Here is a 19,433-nt window from a genome sequence, read left to right as displayed (position 1 = left end):
GCCTTCTCCGAGGGCCCCTCCTGGCCTGGTGCGCTGGATAGGAGGAGCACACAGCGGGGAACGACTAATAGACCAGAAGCGGCATATCGCCATTTAAACTACAAAGCCTCTTTAAAAAAGAAAGAAGCGCTGGTCGGGGTCTAGCTGAAACTAGCGTTCGCCTCCACGATTCTTGCCGCTGTGTCTGGGAGCTGGCAACGCGCCACTGTCGCAGAACAACCGACACCTTCGCAGCAGCAGCGGCGATTCAAGACTGCAATCTTTGACGAGTTTACAGTCTCATGGTGTCGAATTACTTCCAAGCGAAGACACCTCCGCGTTTACCAAAATTCAACGCGCGGCAAGCAGGGGGGCACTACTGTCTTCCTTCGCTAGCACACTCGCAGTGACACTTCTTCCCTCCCGAAGAGGAGCAAATACCAAGGGAGGCCTCTTTGTAGCACCAGCCACAATACGTAGCTACGGCGAAAAACGCTTCAACGCCGCCTCTTCCCCCTCTTCGCTCTAAATGGGCTTGCTCCGTCTCTCCCTCCCCATGCTGCCGAAGAGCTCCCTCCCCCGCGCACTGCCATCCTCGTCCTCTTGAAGCAGTAGCCGGCTCTGACGCGCTGAAACACGCTCTGCTCTCTACACCAGCTGGAGTCAACAACATTCAGCAGTGTATGTTGGCTCATTCGTTTGTCTGCTAGAAGGGCTCCAACATTCCACAGTACGGTGTTCCGACAGAAGGCGCAATGTTGTATGGGTTTGCATTCTAAATTCTGAGTGCGTCTGGCAGTGAGGCTCGGAGCGTTTAGACGGGGCAGCTACACGCACTTTTAATGGCCCTTACCCTTGATGGCTGAGCTCTATGGGAGGGCAGAAAACTTGTACTTCGTTTGCAAACTTTTGCGAAACACTCACTTACTTTCTGTCAAGCTTTCCCTGAGTCTGGAGATACGCGTTTTCTCACGGGTACACTTAGCTCCAGCGTTTCACATGTTGGCACCGCATGGCTTGATGCAGCTGTTTGCCGCGCATCCATTAAACTGTGGTTACAATGGGATGGCTAACTTCCCTGTAACAGTTGCCTGTTTTCGGCCGATTCGTGTAATAATCCACTTAACTGATTTCGATTATCGCGGGCAATAAACTGCAAAAGCCCCCAGGCCACAAAAGTTGACAGTATGGCAAACTGTGTCGGGGAGGCAGACGCCCGCCTTCAAGCCGATGTGAACGCAATATCTTTGCAGCTTCTTGTAGAGAGCCCTACAGGGTCGCTCCTTAACGTGTTCACGGATATGTCTATGAGGGAACGAGGGCCAGAAAGTAAAACCACCGTAAGGATGGGCAAGCACTCGAAGATGCCATTGGGCGGTTGAAAATGAGCCTTGTTTTTTACCTCGTACAGAGAGAAACGTGTGTCCCTTGCGGCACACTTATGGGAGGTAGGTGCACTTTAGTGGAGGCTTTATTCATGTAAAGGATGTCGTCTGCCCGCAGATATTGCCACAGTTCAAGTCTTCAAAAACGCTTTTACTTATGGGTGTATTCCGAGATCAGCACAACAAAAAGCTAGAGAGGACTGAGAAAGCTGAGGTAGAATGGATAAGCAACAGACCGGCATGTCGAGAAATATGAAGCCTTGGCTCAAAAAAGTCTTAACACAGACGAGAACTGCGTCTTCAGCGGATTGTGTCATGTCTAGACAGCGGGGCGCAAGATCGGCGGCGACTAAGCCATTGAGCAAATGACCGATGGAACTGACACAAATGATGTAGTACTACGAATTTAAGGAGTCAATGAGCGCATCTTCTTCGTCTTTGGCTGGAAAGGACAAGCCACAACAAAACTTAGAACATATAGCTGTCGAAGCTGTGTCATCCGGCATTGCCCTAAAGTCTAAGGTGAACGAGGCAAGACAGCTAGGGGGGACTCAAACTCAAATGCATCCCCAGAGAACAAGCCAGCAACACATGGGCTTCTATTGGGTGAGGTTATGTCATATCATTCGACACCGCAGGCGCATGCAAAAAGCCAAAAAAGGCAGACACTAAGACTGGGTCCAATGAAAGCAAGTTGCGTTACAAGCGAAAGTGGCCTAAGAGGGAAGCCGTAGGCCCCTACGAGGGATTCGCCGCAGTGAAGGGGCTGCAGCGGATAGAGCCGCAGCTCGGGCGCCACGACAGCGCAGTTTCCATCTGGTGCAAGCCCTCGTTAGTGGTCGAGAATTGCTGTTTTATCTTGAAACTGGAAATGGTAGGAACAGCACGGAAGTGCGATCTGCCTGGTCGTATAGGGAGACAGTTCACTTCAGACCCCGTCATAATTTCAACAGTATTTGTGGATCTCAGTATAATAAAGCTAACTTTTTCTGTACTGCTCCATACTACACTTTTAGAAAAGCCGTAGAATGTATCTAAGATTGAATATTCAAGTGAATAATTGTCTAGTTTATTGGGGGTTTTCTTACAAAATTTTAGAGTAGCATCAACGTCACATGAAAAAGCGCAAAACGTGTGGGTTAGGCCTCATGTATACCTAGATGCGGATGCTTTAAGTGTTTGAAGCGTGCAGCTAGGCGTAGTGTAGCTGCCTCTTTACCGTCATGTCGTATGTATCTGTGTGGGTAGAGGGCAATTGAAAGACCGAGCTCTTTGGAGAAACGAGCAATAACTTTCTGCTACCTTTTTCTTTGATCTAGCCTGATATTGATGGTGCTACGGTTTTAATTGGTGCAGTTTGAAAGTAGCAGTCCCCACGGGAATCGTATATGGAGCGCTTTGCGTCACCTGCCGATACGCTTCGGAGTTATGATAGTGGGGCAGCCCCATCACTGAGGAACTCGTGACTGCAGTCTTTAAGCATTCCATGCAACTATTTCGCGTGGCAAGTACACACATATTGCATTTTATTGTGTCGAGCGTATGCGCATCATGTGTATGGGCCCCCGTTGTAAATGAAGTGCACGAATGAACATTGTAACCAATTATTAGACTTGAATCGAATCATTAATTGTGCGTGACATGAATGGCATATCCGAAAGTCTCAAAGGGTAGCCTCGAGTGCCAAGTCTCAGAAGCCCTCAGCATTCACGTGTACAGCGGGAAACGTGATTTTTTATTGAAGCGAACTTTCCCGCCAAAGGCGCCAAGCGATGCGACACTATTAAAAAACGTTTTTAGTCAAATAAATCTTGAAAATAAATGTGCCTTTCTTCATCAGCACGCGTCTGGCCCCAGGCCGGCATCTCTATCTGGCTGCAGGATAGTCTGTTCCTGTGTGCCGCTGCCCTTTAGATGTTGCAAGAATTTAGCATACTGAGCTATGGATGTAGAGTGCAGCTTGATGGCATATTTTGCCCGCACTGACCTCGATAATAGGGACGGTTTCTCTCTCGCGACACACCTCACCCGCAGTAGACGCTGGTGCACAACCCCTTACGGGAGCCACACACAGAAGTGACTCGATGTTTTTTTGGAGCCAATCGCGCAAATCAAAAATGTAATACGAGTAAGGCGTAGGATGAAAAAACGGTTTGCTGCAAGGTCTTACGGCGAAGCATCTGAGTAGTTACTTTTGCATCGTCGCGGTGCAGCAGCGACACTAGGCATGATGAGCACACGCGCAACAGCACCAACAGGGGGCCAGGCAGGGGAGGGCGGCGATCCTCGTTCTTTTCTCCCTAATATTTTTCAAATGGCCTAATTACACTATTAAGGTGCTTGGACGCGAAAGCATTCAGCAGCAGAGACCGGCAGCAGTTCAGAAAGAAAGCAAGTCTCGTAGACTCATGAAGCAGGAGGAGCAGCACCTCGCGTAGGTAGGTAGGTAGGCTGCAACGGCTGCTGCTGCTGCAGCCCTTGCTGCTGCTACCCGCGCAGCAGCAGCAGCCTCCAAGTGGCTGCTGTTGCAGTTGACGCGGCAACAGCAAACAAGACGCACTTAATGAATAAAGCCACAGCAGGCACCTCGTACAGAACCGGTTGTTCCTGCTGCAGTAGCGGGCAGCAGCAGCGGCGTTCTCCCCCCTCCTCTTTGCATCCCGTCGCTGCGGCGTACAGAAGCCCCAAGGCTGCTGCAGCAGCTTCTTAGCAGCAGCGGCGCAGTGCTATTGGACTTGAAGAGGGTTTTGCCGCAGCACCAAGTGTTTTGGTGCAGAAGCAGTGGCGGGAGCAGCAACACGCAACGCAGCAAGCCGTAGTCGGTGCGGCAAAACTGTCAGCGACACCTGCGTGTCAGCGCAGCACCAGCAGCGGCGGCAGGAGAGTTTTCAGCTTGCTGCTTTTTCGAATCGCCTGTTGCTGCGGTTCTGCCCTGAATGTGTCTTCGTGAGGCAGACCACCATTAAAGCGGAAAGCAGCGGCGGTGGCTAACACAAGTAGATTCAAAGAAGCGGTTGGGCTGCAGGAGCACCAAGTAAGGCGTCATATCCCCTCCCCCTTCGATAGCCGCAACCTTGCTCCTATTTGCCCTTTTAGCCACTCCCAAGCCTCCGTCTCGTCTTCTGATCCCTCTCTGCGGCTCTTACATCGGTATTCATGTTCTCTCGCGCGCGAACGGGCAAGCCACCTCTCGCCCCTGCCCGGTGTATGCACACCTCTGCGCACCGCCGCATCTCGAGCAGCGCCCACTCGTATTTGTATGTGTATATATGCATATATATATATCGCCCTCTCCGCTGCCTTGCCACTTGCACTGTGCAGCAGTCCAATGCAGCAACAACTAACGCTGCTGCAGCAGCAGCAACAACAACAGAAGCCGCTGCCCTCTGTGGCAGCAGCAGCAGCAGCTCCTGCGGCAGCTGCAGCTAGCCGCACGCCACGTAGCGACAGCAGTTGCCAGGGAACCTCCTATACGCCTCTGTGTCAAACTCCCGAAAATCAGCATCAGGGGAACGGAACGAGAACCTCTGCAGCAGGGGCAGATGGTTCGCTACAGCTGCAGCTCGAGGGTGGCTGTACACCTGAACCCTGTCCTCCTGCAGTGGCAGCAACCACTCCCACACCCGCTGCAGCTGCCTCCGCTGTAGACTCCGTTGTTCAGCAGGCCGCTTCCTTCGGCGAAAGCACTGCTGCTGTCAAGGATGTGGAGCAGCAGCAGCAACAGCAGTTGCAGCAGCAGCAACAGCAACAGCTGCAGCAGCAGCAACAGCAGTTGCAGCAGCAGCTGCAGCAGCAACTGCAGCAGCAACTACAGCAGCAGCAGCAACAACTACAGCAGCAGCAGCTGCAGCAACAGCAGCTGCAGCATGACGTTGCAGCTGCAGCAGAACAGATGCCGCTCGAGCACCAGCTGCAGCAGCAGCAGCTGCAGCAGCAACTGGAGCAGCAGCAGCAACTGCAGCAGCTGCAACTGCAGCAGCAGCTCGAGCAGCAGCAGCACGACATGGTATCCATGTACCATGTCGCAGGGGGCGTAGATGTCTCCTCGGCGTTGCTGCTGCAGCAGCAACTGCTGCTGCAGCAGCAGCTGAAGCAGCACCATCAGCAGCTGCTGCAGCAAGACTACGGCGCAGGCGTCAAAGGGCTGCTTCTGCCGCAGGCGCAGCCACTCCTAACACCCCCTCCCCATTCGCAGCAGCAGCAGCTTGATCCGCAGCAGCAGCACGATCTGGAGCAGCAGCAGCAGCAGCGAACTGCTCTCCCAAAGGTCGTTGGAGTGCGATTTGACAAGGTGAACAAGACGTGGCGAGCCAGCTGGTGAGTTTCTGCCTTTCTGCCGCTCGATTCTTTCGCTTCTGAAGGCGTGCTGCATGCATCGTGGGCATCTCCATCTGCCTCACCCTCGGGGTGGCTATACTGCGCTCGAATCTACAGGTATGATCCTCAAACGAAGCGTCGTGTCGAGCGCAAGTTCTCTGTCAACAAGTTAGGATTCTATCAAGCATACAGACTGGCCACAGGCAAGCAGCCCCCTTCGTGTGTGCAGATGCATATATCAATAAAAATGTCTGTACATGAATCTACAAATGTACATGCACACATATGTTGAGTGCATGTATGTCTGAAGGTACCTGTTTGCCTGTGAGGGAAAGCGAGGCGGAGGGGGGGTATTTTGTTGCTGCTTCTCCTTTTCCTGCTCCTGCTGCTTCTGCTGCTTCTGCTAGTGTTTGATAATATTCCTTGCGAGTGTTTCTAGCAGCATCTAGCGAGGTATTTTTTATGACTTGGGGGTTATCGGGAGTTTCGCCATGCGATCGCGCGCGGTACAGGGCACGGTAGTATCTCCTTCTTATTTTCTCGCTTTCTTGTGCATACATGCATGTCTGAGCCGTGTGTGCTTGCGCGGATATCTCGCATTCGGCTGCTTGCTTGCATGCTTCGCTTGCCGCAGAGTGCAGACAGCAGCAAGAGCAGCAGTTAGGCTTAAGAGATCGCAGCATCCGCAGAACGCCTGCCTCCCGCACATTGCCTCCAGATTTCCACGCGAAGTCTGAGCTTCCTCGTACTGGAGTAGGCGAACCCCTTGGCATTTCTTCCGTGCAGATTTTCCCTTGGTTGCTTGCTTGGCAACAGCGCGTCTTCGCTTGCAGCTCGTTTTGCTCGGTCAGAGCATGCATACTTTTGTCGATCTTTTGCTGTATCTATGTATATATGTGTGTGTGCATACATGCATGGATGTGTAGGTGTATGGATGTATATGTATGTGTGTGTATATATGTATATGGATGTATATGTATGTGTGTGTATATATGTATGGATGTGTGTGTATGGATGTATATGTATATGCATGTATGTGTATATGTGTATGTGTGTATGTGATGTGCACACGTATGTAGATATTTGTGTATGTATATGCATGTATGTGTATGGATGTATGTATATGTGTTACACAGTGTATGTGTTTCTGAGTGTGTGGGTGCATATATGTATGTGTGTATATGCATGGATGTATATGTGTATGTGTGTGCCCATATATGTGTGTGTGTATGTATACGCATGCTTGTGATGTGCACATGTATGTAAAATTATTACGTGCACATGTGTGTAGATATATGTGTATGTAGATATATGTATGTATGGCAGGAAGTGTGTGTGTGTGTGTCTCTTTGTGGGTCTGTATGCACTCGATATCTTCTGTATGTGTATGTATATGCATGGTACGTGCACGTATCAATGTATGTATTCGAGATATATATATATAGGCATGTGAATGTTGGAATATGTGTGTATGTGTGTGGGTGTGGGGAGGCGGTCGTGCTCAGTACAGCATCCTGCGCGTACTTTGCCTTTTGCCTGAGAAGTCTTGTGTCGCAGGAAAGGTGTGACTGCGCATGTTTTTTTTTCACCATGTCTGTCTTTCTATTGTTGTGTGTCTGTCTGTCTCTTTGTCTCTCTGTCTGTCTCTTTCCCTTTGTTTTTTCTCTCTCTCTGTCTGTGTCTAACCAGTTTCTCCGTCTGTCTGTCTCTCTTTGCGTAGGAGGTGTCTCGCGTCTCCGGAGATGTTGGGCAGGGGACTGTAGCTGGAGGCGGAGGCTCCGCAGGAGTCGTCGAAGGCAGCAGTGTGGGGACGAATGCTGCCAGTTCTGCAGCTGCTGGAGGGGGGGGGGCAGACGGCAGTGAAGCAGCGGGGGGAGAGGAGGCGGGCGGAGAAGACGACGACGAAGGCAGCGCTTCATGGCTTCCTGGATCGGATTCGCGGCGGGGGGGCGGCTCGAGATCTCAGCTTCGCAGACGAAGAGCGCCTAGCAGCAAATTTTCTCCGGATGCGGGAGTTTCTCTGAAGCGGCAGCGCAAGGCAATCTTCCCGAGCACTGCAGCAGCAGGAGGCGCAGCAGCGGCGAATGCAGCAGCAGCGAATGCTGCGTCGGTGACACCTGGTCGGGGAGGAGGCGCCGCTGCGGGGACGGCTGGTGCGGCGGGAGGTGTATCGACAGTCCTCGATCCGGCAGCAGCAGCAGCTGCAGCTGCTGCTGCTGCTGCTGCAGTGGGGGGAAGCCACCCCTGCGGCATGGGGCAGCTGCTCGCTGCGGGAACGGAGTATTTGGACGGCTCGATCGGTTCTTTCTTGGATGCGTATATCAGGGGAGATGCATGCGGCGTCAACTTTGGACTGCAGCTTCCGAAGCTGCCTGAAGATGCGGCAGCAGCAGCTGCAGCAGCTGCTGCTGCCGCATCTTCAGGCAGCGCGCGAGGCATTCCCCCCAACGCCGCTGCAGCAGCAGCCGGTCCAGCTGCTGCGGAGGCAGCAGCGGCAGCAGCTGCTGCTGGCTCTCTCTTGAATCCGAACAGACAGCAGCAGCAGCAGCAGCCGGGAGCAGCTGCGCCAGTTCTCGTCGGCAGGTTGCAGCAGCAGCAACAGGCGTTGGCAGCAGCTTCTTCGGCTGGCGTTGATGGCAAGGATAGAGATGCCCAGCAGCAGCAGCAACACAAGCTGCAGGGTGCCGTTGACATGCCGCAAGGCTTTCCAGTGGACGGCTTAGGCACGGAGTAAGGCTGCCGAGCAGCAGTGCACTTCTCTGGAGAGGCTTGCTGATTGGGAGGGAAGGAAGGGGGGGGGAGGAGAGGGAACGCGGCAAAAGGAGAGGGGTAGAAAGAAGGGGACGGCTTCGTTAGAGACACACTCTAGTACTTCGCATTCTGACGACGCTCCTCTTAGCGCTCTCGGAAACGGATATGCGGCGAAAGCATGGCGAATCGTAGTGAAGCACAGCCATGCAAGGCTGCGCAGAGCGCTCCTACACGCAGCTCGCTCACGCATGGGTAGAGAGATGCGTGCAAGCATCTATCCATCATCGCCACGGAGGCTGCATTTTTTTGGATGTGTATATTCATGTGGATGTGTATATTCATGTGGGTGTGGATGTTTATGTGGGTGTGGATGTTTATGTGGATGTGGATGTTTATGTGGATGTGGATGTTTATGTGGATGTGTATATGTGTGGATGTGCATATTTATATATTTACGGATATACATATTTATGGGTGTGTAGATATGTGGATGTGTATATGTGTGGATGTGTATATTTATGGATTGTATATTTATGGATGTGTATATGGATGTATGCATGCATGCATGTGTTTCTTTTTTTTGCAGGAATAGCGAGGCGATATCCGGTGCACCTTTTTTCACGGGAGCCTCTCCCTTTGCGTCACTTCTCGAGCTCGCCGTAAGATTTCTTTTCTAAAATTATCGCAGGCGGGAGCAGTCTTTCTTGTGTTACTGACTGGGAGTGTGGCGGGATTAAGGAGTGTATGTGTGTATCTGTAAATGCATGTGTCTATGTGTCTCTGTTTGTTTGCGGTTTTTCCCGCATATGGGCGTGTTTTATGCTGGCTTTATTGTGCTATTGTCTGTCCGTATGTCTGTCTGCATATTTTTCTGCTATTGTGTGTATGTATGTCTCTGAATATCTGTCTGCATATTTATCTGCTATTGTATATCTGTCTCTCTGTCTATATGTATATGTGTATGTATGTATATCTCTCTGTATGTATGTATATCTGTTTGTATGTCTGTCTCTCTGTCTGTCTCTCTGTCTGTGTGTGTGTATGTCTGTCTGCACATTTATCTGCTATTGTGCATCTATCTGTTTGCACATTTATCTGCTATTGTATATCAATCTGCCATTGCAAGTCTGTCTCTCTGTCTGTATGTATATCTGTGTGTGTGTATGTATGTCTGCCTGCCCATCTATCTGCTGTCGCATGTCTGTCTGCTATCGCATATCTATCTCTCCCTCTCTCTCTGTGTATGTCTGCCCGCACGTGTATCTGCCGGTGTACATCCGCCCGTTTGACGTGTGTGTGTTTGTGTGTGCAGTCTGTGAACAAGTTTGGCGTGCCTGTTGATGGTTTTGGCGCCTTAGGGCCCCTTCCTGCAGGCAACCCAGCCTTCCTGGGTGCTCCTTCTTCTGACGGGAGTGGCATGTTTATGCATCTCATGACTGCTCCGCAGCTTGCCGCTGCTGCAGGCAATCCGCAGAATGCAGCGGCTGCAGTGGCGGCTGCCGCAAGTCTCGGTGGCGCTTTCGGAGGCGGGGGGGGAGGGGGGGGGCCCCCCGGCGCGGCTCCGCCCGGGGGGGGGGGCCCCCTTGGCTTGCTGCAGCAGCAGGCAGCAGCAGCACCGGGAGCAGACAGCTTAGGACTGTACAAGGAGATCGTGATCTTTCTCCTCTTCTCCCTGCGCAACTTCCTGGAAACTTCGCTGTCTGCCGCGGCGGCAGGCATCCCCGCCATCGGCGGAGGTGGCGCTGCCGCTGGCGCCGCAGCGACACCAGCAACAACGACCCCACCACTGCCGGCGGGAGCAGAGCAAGGAGCAGAGCAAGGAGCAGGCTCCTCGCATGCAGGAAGCAGCGGCAGCAGCAGCAACAGTGCGTCTGCAGCGGAACCTACCGCAACGGCTATACCGGCAGATGCAGCTTCAGCGGTTGGAGCTGGCGGGGGGGGAGGTTTGATTCCGCAGCAGCAGCCTCCGCTGAGCACTCTGGGTGTGAGCTATCTCGGAGGCGCGACGGGTGTCTCCGCGTCAGCCGTCCAGGGGGGCGGGGGGCCCCCCGGAGCGGCGGGGGGGGGCCCCCCAACGCCTCAAGCGGCAGCGGCGGCAGCGGCGGCGCCGCCTGCGGATTCGTTCTTATCCGAAATCTTAGGGGCTTTGGAATCGCACGTCTTGTTTGTATTCCACTCCGCGCGTTTGAAAGAACTTGTATTCTACCTGAATCTCCTGTATCCCTCGATTGCGAAGAAGCAGCTGCTGCAGCAGCTCCCCCACGCGCAGCTCATGCGGATCATCAAAGTGCTGCTCGTTCAAAGGCCAAACTTTGAAGCGCTGCAGCTGCAGCAGCAGCAGCAGACGTTGGAGGGCAGTGCCGCTGCTGCGCATGCGCAAGACAGTGCAGCTGCAGCAGCAGCAGCTGCTGCTGCCGCTGGATTGGGGCCCCCTGGTACAGCGCACGAACAGCAGCAGCAGCAGGGCGATCTCGCAGCAGCTGCAGCGGCTGCAGCTGCTGCCTCAGCGCTCGGGGGGGGCGGAGCAGGCTTGCAACAGCAGCACATGGCTGCAGGATTGCTGCCTTTCAGTCAGAGCCTCGTCGGCGTGTCTCCTGGAGCCTCTGCTTTTGGAATCTCTGGCGTACTTCCTCTAGACGCAGCAGCAGCAGCGGCTCCCCACAGCCCCCTCCCCCTCGCGACAGCAGCCACTGCTGCTGCAGCTGCTGCTGCTGCTGCTGCTGCTCGTGGCGACCAGCAGCAAGGGCCCCCTGCGCTGCAGCAGTCGTTAGCAGCACGCGCAGCGGAGTGCGACGAGGCGCGCCTCGCTCCCCCCCCTTCCGCAATAGCCAAGGCGGCAACTGCCTCTCCTGCAACCTCCGTGGCTGTCTCCCACGGGCAGTCGCCTCCTGCAAACAACGGTTTGCTCGAAGGAGCCTCCGGAAGTGGCGCTTCAGCAGCAGTCTCCGACTTGCATGCACAGGACGGCCCCTCTTCGCGATCCAAGTGCCTCTTTGGGGATGCCTTGCAGCAGCGATCCCAGCTACAACCAGAGGCGCAGGAGGAGAGGCAGCAGCAGCAGCAGCAGCAGCAGCAGCAGGGCGAAGAGCTTGCGACTCCTGGCTGTGATCTGGCGACAGCGGCTGTCACCGCAGAGGCGGCTTCAACGACCTTCACCACTCCCATTCAACATGTCGAGAAACTGCAGCAAGTGACGGCAGACATGACGGCTCCAGGCGCATCGCAAGCGAGTGAACGCACCGCTGAAGACACCGGAGACGAGATTCCAGCTGCTGCCTAAGAGGGGGCTGCCATGTCTGCATGCATGGTCTGTTGCTCTTCCCCGTCGCAGCAGCCTTCGCGGCTGCATGCGCTGGGTGTCTCTGCGCACGAACTCCCTCCTTGGCGCCGAAGAGCTTTCCTTCCGCTTGCTCTGACACTGCACGTCCACTTTTCCTGCATGCGGCTGCTGCAGTCAGCAGGACGGGGGAGGGATGGATGGGGAACTACAGAGCAAGCAGGCAGGCATGCATGCATGCATGCATGCATGCAACACCCGACACACGCAAAGGAACGGCCTGCTGCCAGCCAATGCGAAACTGCTGCATGCATTTAGGCGGGGTAGAGGCATGCAAACAAAGCACGGTGTGATCTGAAACGGGGTGGGGGTGTATGCTCACGCATCGTAGGTGCACACGCTTGAGTGCTTTCTCTCTATATATATATCTCTCTCCATATATATCTCGATCTCTCTCTCTCTTTCGCGCGCATGCACACCCTGCCTCTCGCTCTCTCTCCGCATGCGAAAAAAACACGCACATATGCGTTTCTTGCTCGGTGCATGAATATTTACTAGGATTTCTTTGGGTGCCAAGCGGCCCGTCGGCAGCGATGGCATAGTAGTAGCGGTAGTAGCTTCGTATAGAGGGATTTTTCTGCGTATTGCGAGGTGCTCGCGCGTGCCTAGCCAAGTCTAGGCACGCCTTCCTATCGGTGCATGCACCGCAATGCTTGCACACAGGCGTGTGGACACCTTATACCTATTACATATATATTATACATATATATACGTATACTGCACACCCGCGTAGAGGTGTATTTGGATGCAAGGCGAATCAGGAAAGAAACGCAGTCCTCTTACCCCACACAGCAGAATATTAGGATTTAGTAGTGGACGACGAGCACTATTTGGGTGCGCAGAGGAGTCGGGTTCACCTCGACACGGGGAAAGGGAGGAGAAGAAACTATTATCCGCTTCTGCCTGCGACCAGAATCCATGCGTGCATGCATGTTTACCCACGTTGCATGCACCCAAGAAGGCGCACATAAACCATGCGCGCATGCATCTACCGGCGTGCACTTCATGCTGCCTTCGTTCCCTACCCAAGCCAGGCATGCACGCATGTCTTCCGAGGCGCGACTTTGGTTTACAGTGCTGCGTGGGCACTAGCCTGAACTTCCTTGGATACTCCCCCTTTCCCCCTGTATGTGGGGTGCACTGATGCGCACCCTCTTTTTCAGGTTTGTTTTCACGCAGTAGAGCTCTTTAGAGCAGGCAGAAGCCTCTCTGGCATTCAGGGGGAGGGAGGGGGAGAAGCAGCAGCAGCCACCACACCCAGGCTGGTGTGTAGGCGGGGGTGCTCTTGTTGCTCGATCGACGTTTCGAACTGGATACGCGCTCAGCGAAGCGAGAGTCAAAGAAGCAGATAATGCATTTTCGTTCTTGTTGTGATGGATCAGACAAGGGCCCTCGCGAGCGCACATATATAGTAAGGCGCATGCAAGCAGCATTGTCTTTAGGAGGTATATGAAATGCACTTCGCATCACACGCGAACGAGAAAATGAGAGACGCTTCCCTTGCGGCTCCCGCTTAGCAGCGTCTATCCAGGAGACACTCATGTCGGCCTTGTAAAAATAAGAAGGGGAATGCGTCTTCCCACAACAGTACACAACACTACACTACACTACGCGACACGACACGACACTACAGGCCCCTTCCCTCCTCTGGAGAATGCCGTTTTTGCGTTGGTCCTTTGTGGAGAGGTTGGTTCTCCTTCGGGTGCGCGCAAACGCGTGCCACTTTTCGAAGAAGACAGGAGTACAGAGACTGTCTCTATCTGGATTGCCCATGTTTACACACACTGCCTAGGGGCAGGCAGGCAAGGAAAGAGGGAAGGGAAGGGGAGAGGGCAGTGAGAGCAGCTGCCGCAACTGGCGTCAATGCCAAAAGGAGGCAAGAGGCTCCCCATTGGATAGGTAGGCAACAAGGTGGGCGGGTAGGTAGTTAGGAAGGTGAACGGGTGGGTATGGAGTTAGGAAGGTGAATGGGTGGGTATGGAGTTAGGAAGGTGAATGGGGGGGTATGGAGTTAGGAGGGTGAATGGGTGGGTATGGAGTTAGGAGGGTGAATGGGTGGGTATGGAGTTAGGAAGGTGAATGGGGGGGTATGGAGTTAGGAGGGTGAATGGGGGGGTATGGAGTTATGTGTTTTTTAAACACCTGGATGCAGGTGGCGTTTGCGTATCTATGTATCTCCGCATGTGCAATGCAACTCGATATGGATTGAGACGAAAAAAGTGCAAAAAGCCGTGGTGGGAGGTCAAGCAATGGACTGGAGTATGCAGGAAGGGTGGGCAGCTACACACGATCGTGGGAAGCGGAGTGTAAGGCTGTTGTGGTAGCAGCACCACGATCCACAGGCACGAGGCGTTGCGGAAAGCGTAGTGTGTGGCTACAAAGTACAGATGCCAAATTCCAAGGTAAAGAGGGAAGAAAACACATCCCTTAGATGTCACCCTCCTGCCCATCGTAGAGGATTATTGACGCGCGTCGCGTATCAAGCTGGCGAGGGAAGGGAGGCGTTGCAGACACGAGGCTGGTTGCATGCGCCAAGAAAGAAGTGGAGGGAAGGGGGGATGCTATTTGCCACCTATTCGTGTCTTAGGATGGACTCAATAGCCAGGAGGCAGCGACGGCTGCGCCTTTGGGCGCTAACAGCGGTGCAGGCGAGTGTCTTGCAGAGACTTTTCTCGGCAGATACTGCGCTGGCTGCGTATCCTTCACTGCTGTTGCAGCAGCAGCAGCCGCCGCTGGCCTCTTCTTCTGCTCGGAATCGCTGCTGCTGATGACTGGCAAGGAGCGCAGCCGTTGCATGCCTCTGCATGCATGCGATAGCGGATGCTGCTGCTCCTCCAGACGCTGCGAGGGCGATGCAGCAGCCGCTGCTCCTCCGGAGAGCAAGGGATGAGGCTGCCGCGAGCCTAAGAACCACTCACGGACCCTTGGAAGGGCTGGTAGAGAAGCAGAGCGGCTCGCCAGCTGCCTCCTCAGCTGCTGCTGAAGCAGCAGCACTTGCTGCTGTTGCTGCTGCTGTGTATCGGTGCTCACGGCTCGCGAGGAGGCGGGAGAGGATAGCGTGCTGCAGGGTGTCGCTACAGCCGAATGCAGGGGGGGTACGCTAAAGGACAGTGCATTGAAGGCTGGTAGAGAGGCTCCCGAGCTGCTGCTGCTGCTGCTCATGCAGCAGCTGCTGCTGCTGTGCTGCCGGTAATTCGAATCAGCTGCACAGCCTCTCCGCTTGGGCTTGTGCTGCTCGCTTCCGCAGGCTTGGTAAGGCCTATGAAGCAGCGGCGGCGACAGAAGTAGCAGCTGCTGCTGCTGCTCTTGGTGATGCTGCTGAACTTGCTGCTGCTGCTGCTGAACTTGCGGGTGCTGCTGCTGCTGACTTGGACCCTTCCAGGCAGGAGAAGATATCCACGGGTTACACTGCCATGGACTGTCTTGCAGCAGCAGCTTCTGCTGTTGCACCAGATGCTGGTGCTGCATGCGCCACACTTCCTTCTGCGCCGAGCTCACGAACTGCAGGTGTTGTTGTTGCAGTTGTTGTTGTTGCTTTTGGTGGTGCAGTTGTTGTTGCAGTTGTTGCTGCTGCTGCGGAAAGTAATACACTTGTTCTCGCAGTGGCTGTTGTTGTTGCTGCTCCTGACGTGACACGCTGTCGCCTATTGAGCTGTGCTGGAGAGCTTCCGCTTCAAAAGCGGCAGCCTCCATTTGCGCTGCCTTCGGAGTCTCGCCTTGAGAGACAGACAGCTCCTCTGCAAGAAGAAGATTCCCCTGAGTAGTCTCTCGCCGCGAAGGAAACAAAAAACCGATCTTGTTGCTGCTAACGCTGCTGGAGGGGTATCCACGCCACGGAGGTTGCTGCCCTTGTGGCTCCACTAACATCTCACGCCCACAGCGGCAGCTTGCTGCTGTATTTATGCGTGGCGAATGCTGCTTTTGTTGGTGCTGCTTTTGTTGGTGCTGCTGCTCTTGTTGGTGCTGCTGGTGCTCTTGTTGGTGCTGGTGCTCTTGTTGGTGCTGGTGCTCTTGTTGGTGTTGCTTTTGTTGTTGGTGCTGGTGCTCTTGTTGGTGCTGGTGCTCTTGTTGGTGCTGGTGCTCTTGTTGGTGCTGGTGCTCTTGTTGGTGCTGGTGCTCTTGTTGGTGCTGGTGCTCTTGTCGGTGCTGAGGCTGAAAATCTCTGGGGGAGAGGCTTTCTGAGGTGGAGGGTAGAACAGGGCAGTCGAAAGCAGCAGTTGGTGTGGCGATTGTGTTGGTAGTTGCGACTGCTAGCGTTGCGCAGTCAGAAGGCGTTGCTCCTGGCATAGAATCGAGTTCAGACAGCAGTGGGCTGCATGCATGCGGCGCGTGGTCGCTACCCTGCAGCACTTCTGCCAGTAAAGAATCGACATCGCTGGATTTATCGACTCGCTGGATTCGCAGCTGCGGCAGCTCCGAGTTCAGCGGTAACTGTTCAGGATCGTGTGCTCCCTGCAGCGGCTCGCCAGTGTCTGCTGCAGGAGCAGATGAAGCAGCAGCATTTGCTGCTGCTGCTGCTGCTCTCTCCGTGGCTGGAAAGGCGCTGTCGCGAAGCCTCTCCAAAGACTCCTGCTGCAGCGTAAGAGACCGCATGCAGTCTGCAAGAGACACCACTGCTCTCGGAGCAGGCTTTGTTGTGCCTGTCAGTGGTGAGTCTGGTATCTGCCCTGCAGCAGAGACAGCTGCTGCTACTGCTGCACAGGGTGCAGCGCTTGCAGCCGCGGGAGTGGTTCTTGCTGCTGCTGTAGCGAGCTGTAAAGGACTTGTTTCCATAGACGCAGTGAGAAGAGCCAGTCTCTGCTGCAGCTCACAGATCTTGTTGCGCTGCAGCAGCAGCGCCTCTGCTGCTGCTGCTGCCGACGTCTCGGCGCGTCGTCTCCCCGCGCACTCTGATAGACTCAGGGGGTTCACCTCGTGCTGCTGCTGCTGCTGCTTTTGCGCCTCATTCTCCTGTGGAGAAGGAAGCAACCGAGAGCACGTTTCGGCTGCTTCCTCCAGAGCCTGCCGCAGCTGCGAAAGCAGGGGATCGTGCTTCCCGTCGCTGCTGCCGCTGCGGTGTACAGACACCTCAGAGGAAGCGTTGCTTTGGGGGCTGGTGAGCGGATCCAAGACACCTGAGCCGTGGGGAGTCAAACGCCGCAAGCGGCAATGATGCTGCAGCAGCTGCTGCTGCATGTGCTGCAGCAGAGCTTCAGCGGCTGCATCCGTTACCGCTGCAGGCGAAGAAACTCCCTCGCAGCAAGCAGCTGCTGCTGCCCGCTGAGACACAGCATGCGCATGGACGAAGAGGCAAAGCAGCAAGGAATTCATTAAATTCGTCTCCGTGTACAGACGGAGCAGCAAGATCCGCCATAGCAGCACTAAGGCAGCAGTATCAGTACTAAGGCAGCAGCATCAGTACTAAGGCAGCAGCATCAGCACTAAGGCAGCAGCAGCAGCACTAAGGCAGCAGCATCAGTACTAAGGCAGCAGCATCAGCACTGAGGCAGCAGCAGCAGCACTAAGGCAGCAGCATCAGTACTAAGGCAGCAGCATCAGTACTAAGGCAGCAGCATCAGTACTAAGGCAGCAGCATCAGCACTAAGGCAGCAGCAGCACCTCACCTTCAGCGTCTGTCTTGCAGCCTCGTAGGCTATGCTGCCCTCTAAGAGGTTCTCGTCTTCGAGCGAGAGCAGTGGCAGCAGCTGATGTGGCTGCTGCCTTGCGCTTGAGAAGTTAAAATTGTTTCGAGGGCTGAAAGGCACACTGCTGGAGAGACTACTCCTGTCGCTGGTGCTGCTGGCATACGTGCAGACGCTCAAAGAAGCTCTGCCTGGTGCAGACACCTGCTGGCTGAGCTCCTCAGAGCTGACTCCAACGCTTTTCAGTCCTTCGGCGGCTGCTTCTTCCCCCCCAAACTGCTGCAACATCCCTACAGACTGCACTGCTCTTCTTGCTTTTGTATCGACTGTCGCAGAGAAGCTGGCAAGAGTCTCATCAGATGGCGTCATAAGTGCCTTCGTCCGTTGCTCTTGCTGCGCTTTTTCTTGCTCTTGCTCTTGCTCTTGCTCTTGCTGCTCTTTTTCTTGCTGCTCTTTTTCTTGCTGCGCTTTTTCTTGCTGCTCTTTTTCTTGCTGCGCTTTTTCTTGCTGCGCTTTTTCTTGCTGCTCTTTTTCTTGCTGCTGCTGCTCCCTGGAATGCTCGTACGGAGCACGAGGCGAGAGGTTCCAGCTTGCCGACTCGTGAGCCACTTGTGCAGCTGCTGCAGTTGCAGTCAGCGAAGTCTCTGTGTCTTCCCCCACCGAGCGGCTGCTGCTGCGGCAGCTGCTGCTGCCAGTGCAGCTGTGGGAAGGCGATGGAGAACGCGAGGGCTTGAGCAGACGCGTGCTCAGAGGAAAGGGGGTGAAGTTGAAGGGGGATGAGGCACTGCGCCTCACGCAGCTGCGCTTCTGCCGCTGCTTGAGATGCGTTCTGCGCATGCTGCTCCCCTTTTTACACGTCCAGAGAGCGAGATCTCCTTCAGCTGAAGCCGAGCGCTGAGGCGGCAGCAGGGCATGCGTCGGAGAGGCTAGAGGGAGGAGCAGCTTGTCTTGCTGCTGCATCTTCGACACTGCCTGCAGAGAGACGACAGTTTCGAGAGGAACCAAGAGGCTTCGAGTTGGCACGCCGGAAGTAGCAGAAAGAAAAGGGCACGCCTCTGCCGCCGCTGCTGCTGCTGCAGCTGCATCAGATGGAATCTCTGAGCAGCCGCTCATCTGATGCTGCTGCTCTTGTTGCTGCTCTTGTTGCTGTTGCTCTTGTTGTTGAAAAGCGGCTGCCGCTTCGACTGCTCCTCCTGCAGCTTCAAATGAGTAGCTGTTGCTGCTGAGAGCCTCTTGTGGACGCCTCAGCAGCAGCGTCTCCTTCCTTTTGAGCGGCTTGTTTTTGAGGCGCACTTGCTGCTGCAAACCTTCGCACTGCTCTTCGGGAAGTGTCTGCTGCGCTGCGCTTTTCCCCCCCTCCTTTCTGCAAGCGCCATCCGTTCGCGGCACTTGCTGGATGCTTGGCTTGCTGGGAGACACCTCCGAAGGAGATACGCTGTCTGCAGCAGAAGCCTCCTCCCCAGTGCCAGCTGTCGCTTGTGCTGGGGGTGCTGGTGCGAGTGCACTCCTCGAATGCGTATGCTCTTCTGCTCCTACATCTCCACACGCGCCAGTAGGAGAGCGCGACGAAGCTGTAAAAACGCCTCTGGCCTTCTCTGCGGCAAGAAGCGTAGAGTGGGCAGCAGTTGCTGCTGCTCCCGCTGCTGTGGGAACTGTGGCAGTTGGAGCTGCCGCATCTTTTTTCGCCGAATCGGCAGACGCAGAAACAAGCGCTGCTACAGAAACTGCTTCAGCAGCAAGCGCAGACGCTTGCTTCCTTTCAGCAATTAAAGCGCTAAGGGCCTGCAGTGCGCGATGCAGCACCACAAGGATTGCCCACAGTCGTGATGCGTTTTAAGGATTTTTATCGCTGCTGCCTCGGTTGTTGATGCACGAACAAATACGAGAAAGGGAGAGAAAGAGAGACAGACAGAGACAGACAGAGAGAGAGAGAGAGAGAGAGAGAGAGAGAGAGAGAGAGAGAGAGAGAGAGAGAGAGAGAGAGAGAGAGAGAGAGAGAGAGAGAGAGAGAGAGAGAGAGAGAGAGAGAGAGAGAGAGAGAGA

General features: G+C 54.7%; 2 protein-coding genes across 2 annotated transcripts; one reads left to right on the top strand and one right to left on the bottom strand.

Annotated features, from left to right (window-relative positions):
- Positions 1 to 4,692: 4,692 nt before the first annotated feature.
- On the top strand, positions 4,693 to 11,712 carry LOC34624389 (spidroin-1). Its single transcript, XM_026338664.1, has 11 exons — positions 4,693 to 5,067; positions 5,110 to 5,681; positions 5,799 to 5,852; positions 6,314 to 6,434; positions 7,402 to 8,411; positions 9,019 to 9,091; positions 9,745 to 10,265; positions 10,574 to 10,736; positions 10,825 to 11,085; positions 11,266 to 11,419; positions 11,552 to 11,712. Exons 1-11 carry the CDS (start codon positions 4,693 to 4,695, stop codon positions 11,710 to 11,712), a joined length of 3,465 nt encoding a protein of 1,154 aa, XP_026194449.1.
- Positions 11,713 to 14,352: 2,640 nt separating this feature from the next.
- Positions 14,353 to 19,172, bottom strand: LOC34624390 (AF4/FMR2 family member 4; the record flags this gene model as incomplete). Its single annotated transcript, XM_026338666.1, is given in 9 exon segments — positions 14,353 to 15,114; positions 15,406 to 15,752; positions 15,930 to 16,144; positions 16,276 to 16,299; positions 16,301 to 16,409; positions 16,482 to 17,028; positions 17,373 to 17,716; positions 17,981 to 18,219; positions 18,706 to 19,172. Coding segments are annotated over 9 exon segments (3,054 nt in total), but the record flags the coding sequence as incomplete, so codon positions are not given.
- Positions 19,173 to 19,433: the final 261 nt, after the last annotated feature.

The sequence above is a fragment of the Cyclospora cayetanensis genome, unplaced genomic scaffold (assembly GCF_002999335.1).
Source record: "Cyclospora cayetanensis isolate NF1_C8 unplaced genomic scaffold, CcayRef3 CcayRef3_contig_290, whole genome shotgun sequence".
NCBI classification, from domain to species: domain Eukaryota; phylum Apicomplexa; class Conoidasida; order Eucoccidiorida; family Eimeriidae; genus Cyclospora; species Cyclospora cayetanensis.
Note: the sequence above shows the minus strand (reverse complement) of the source record. Positions and strands in the feature narration are given on the sequence as shown.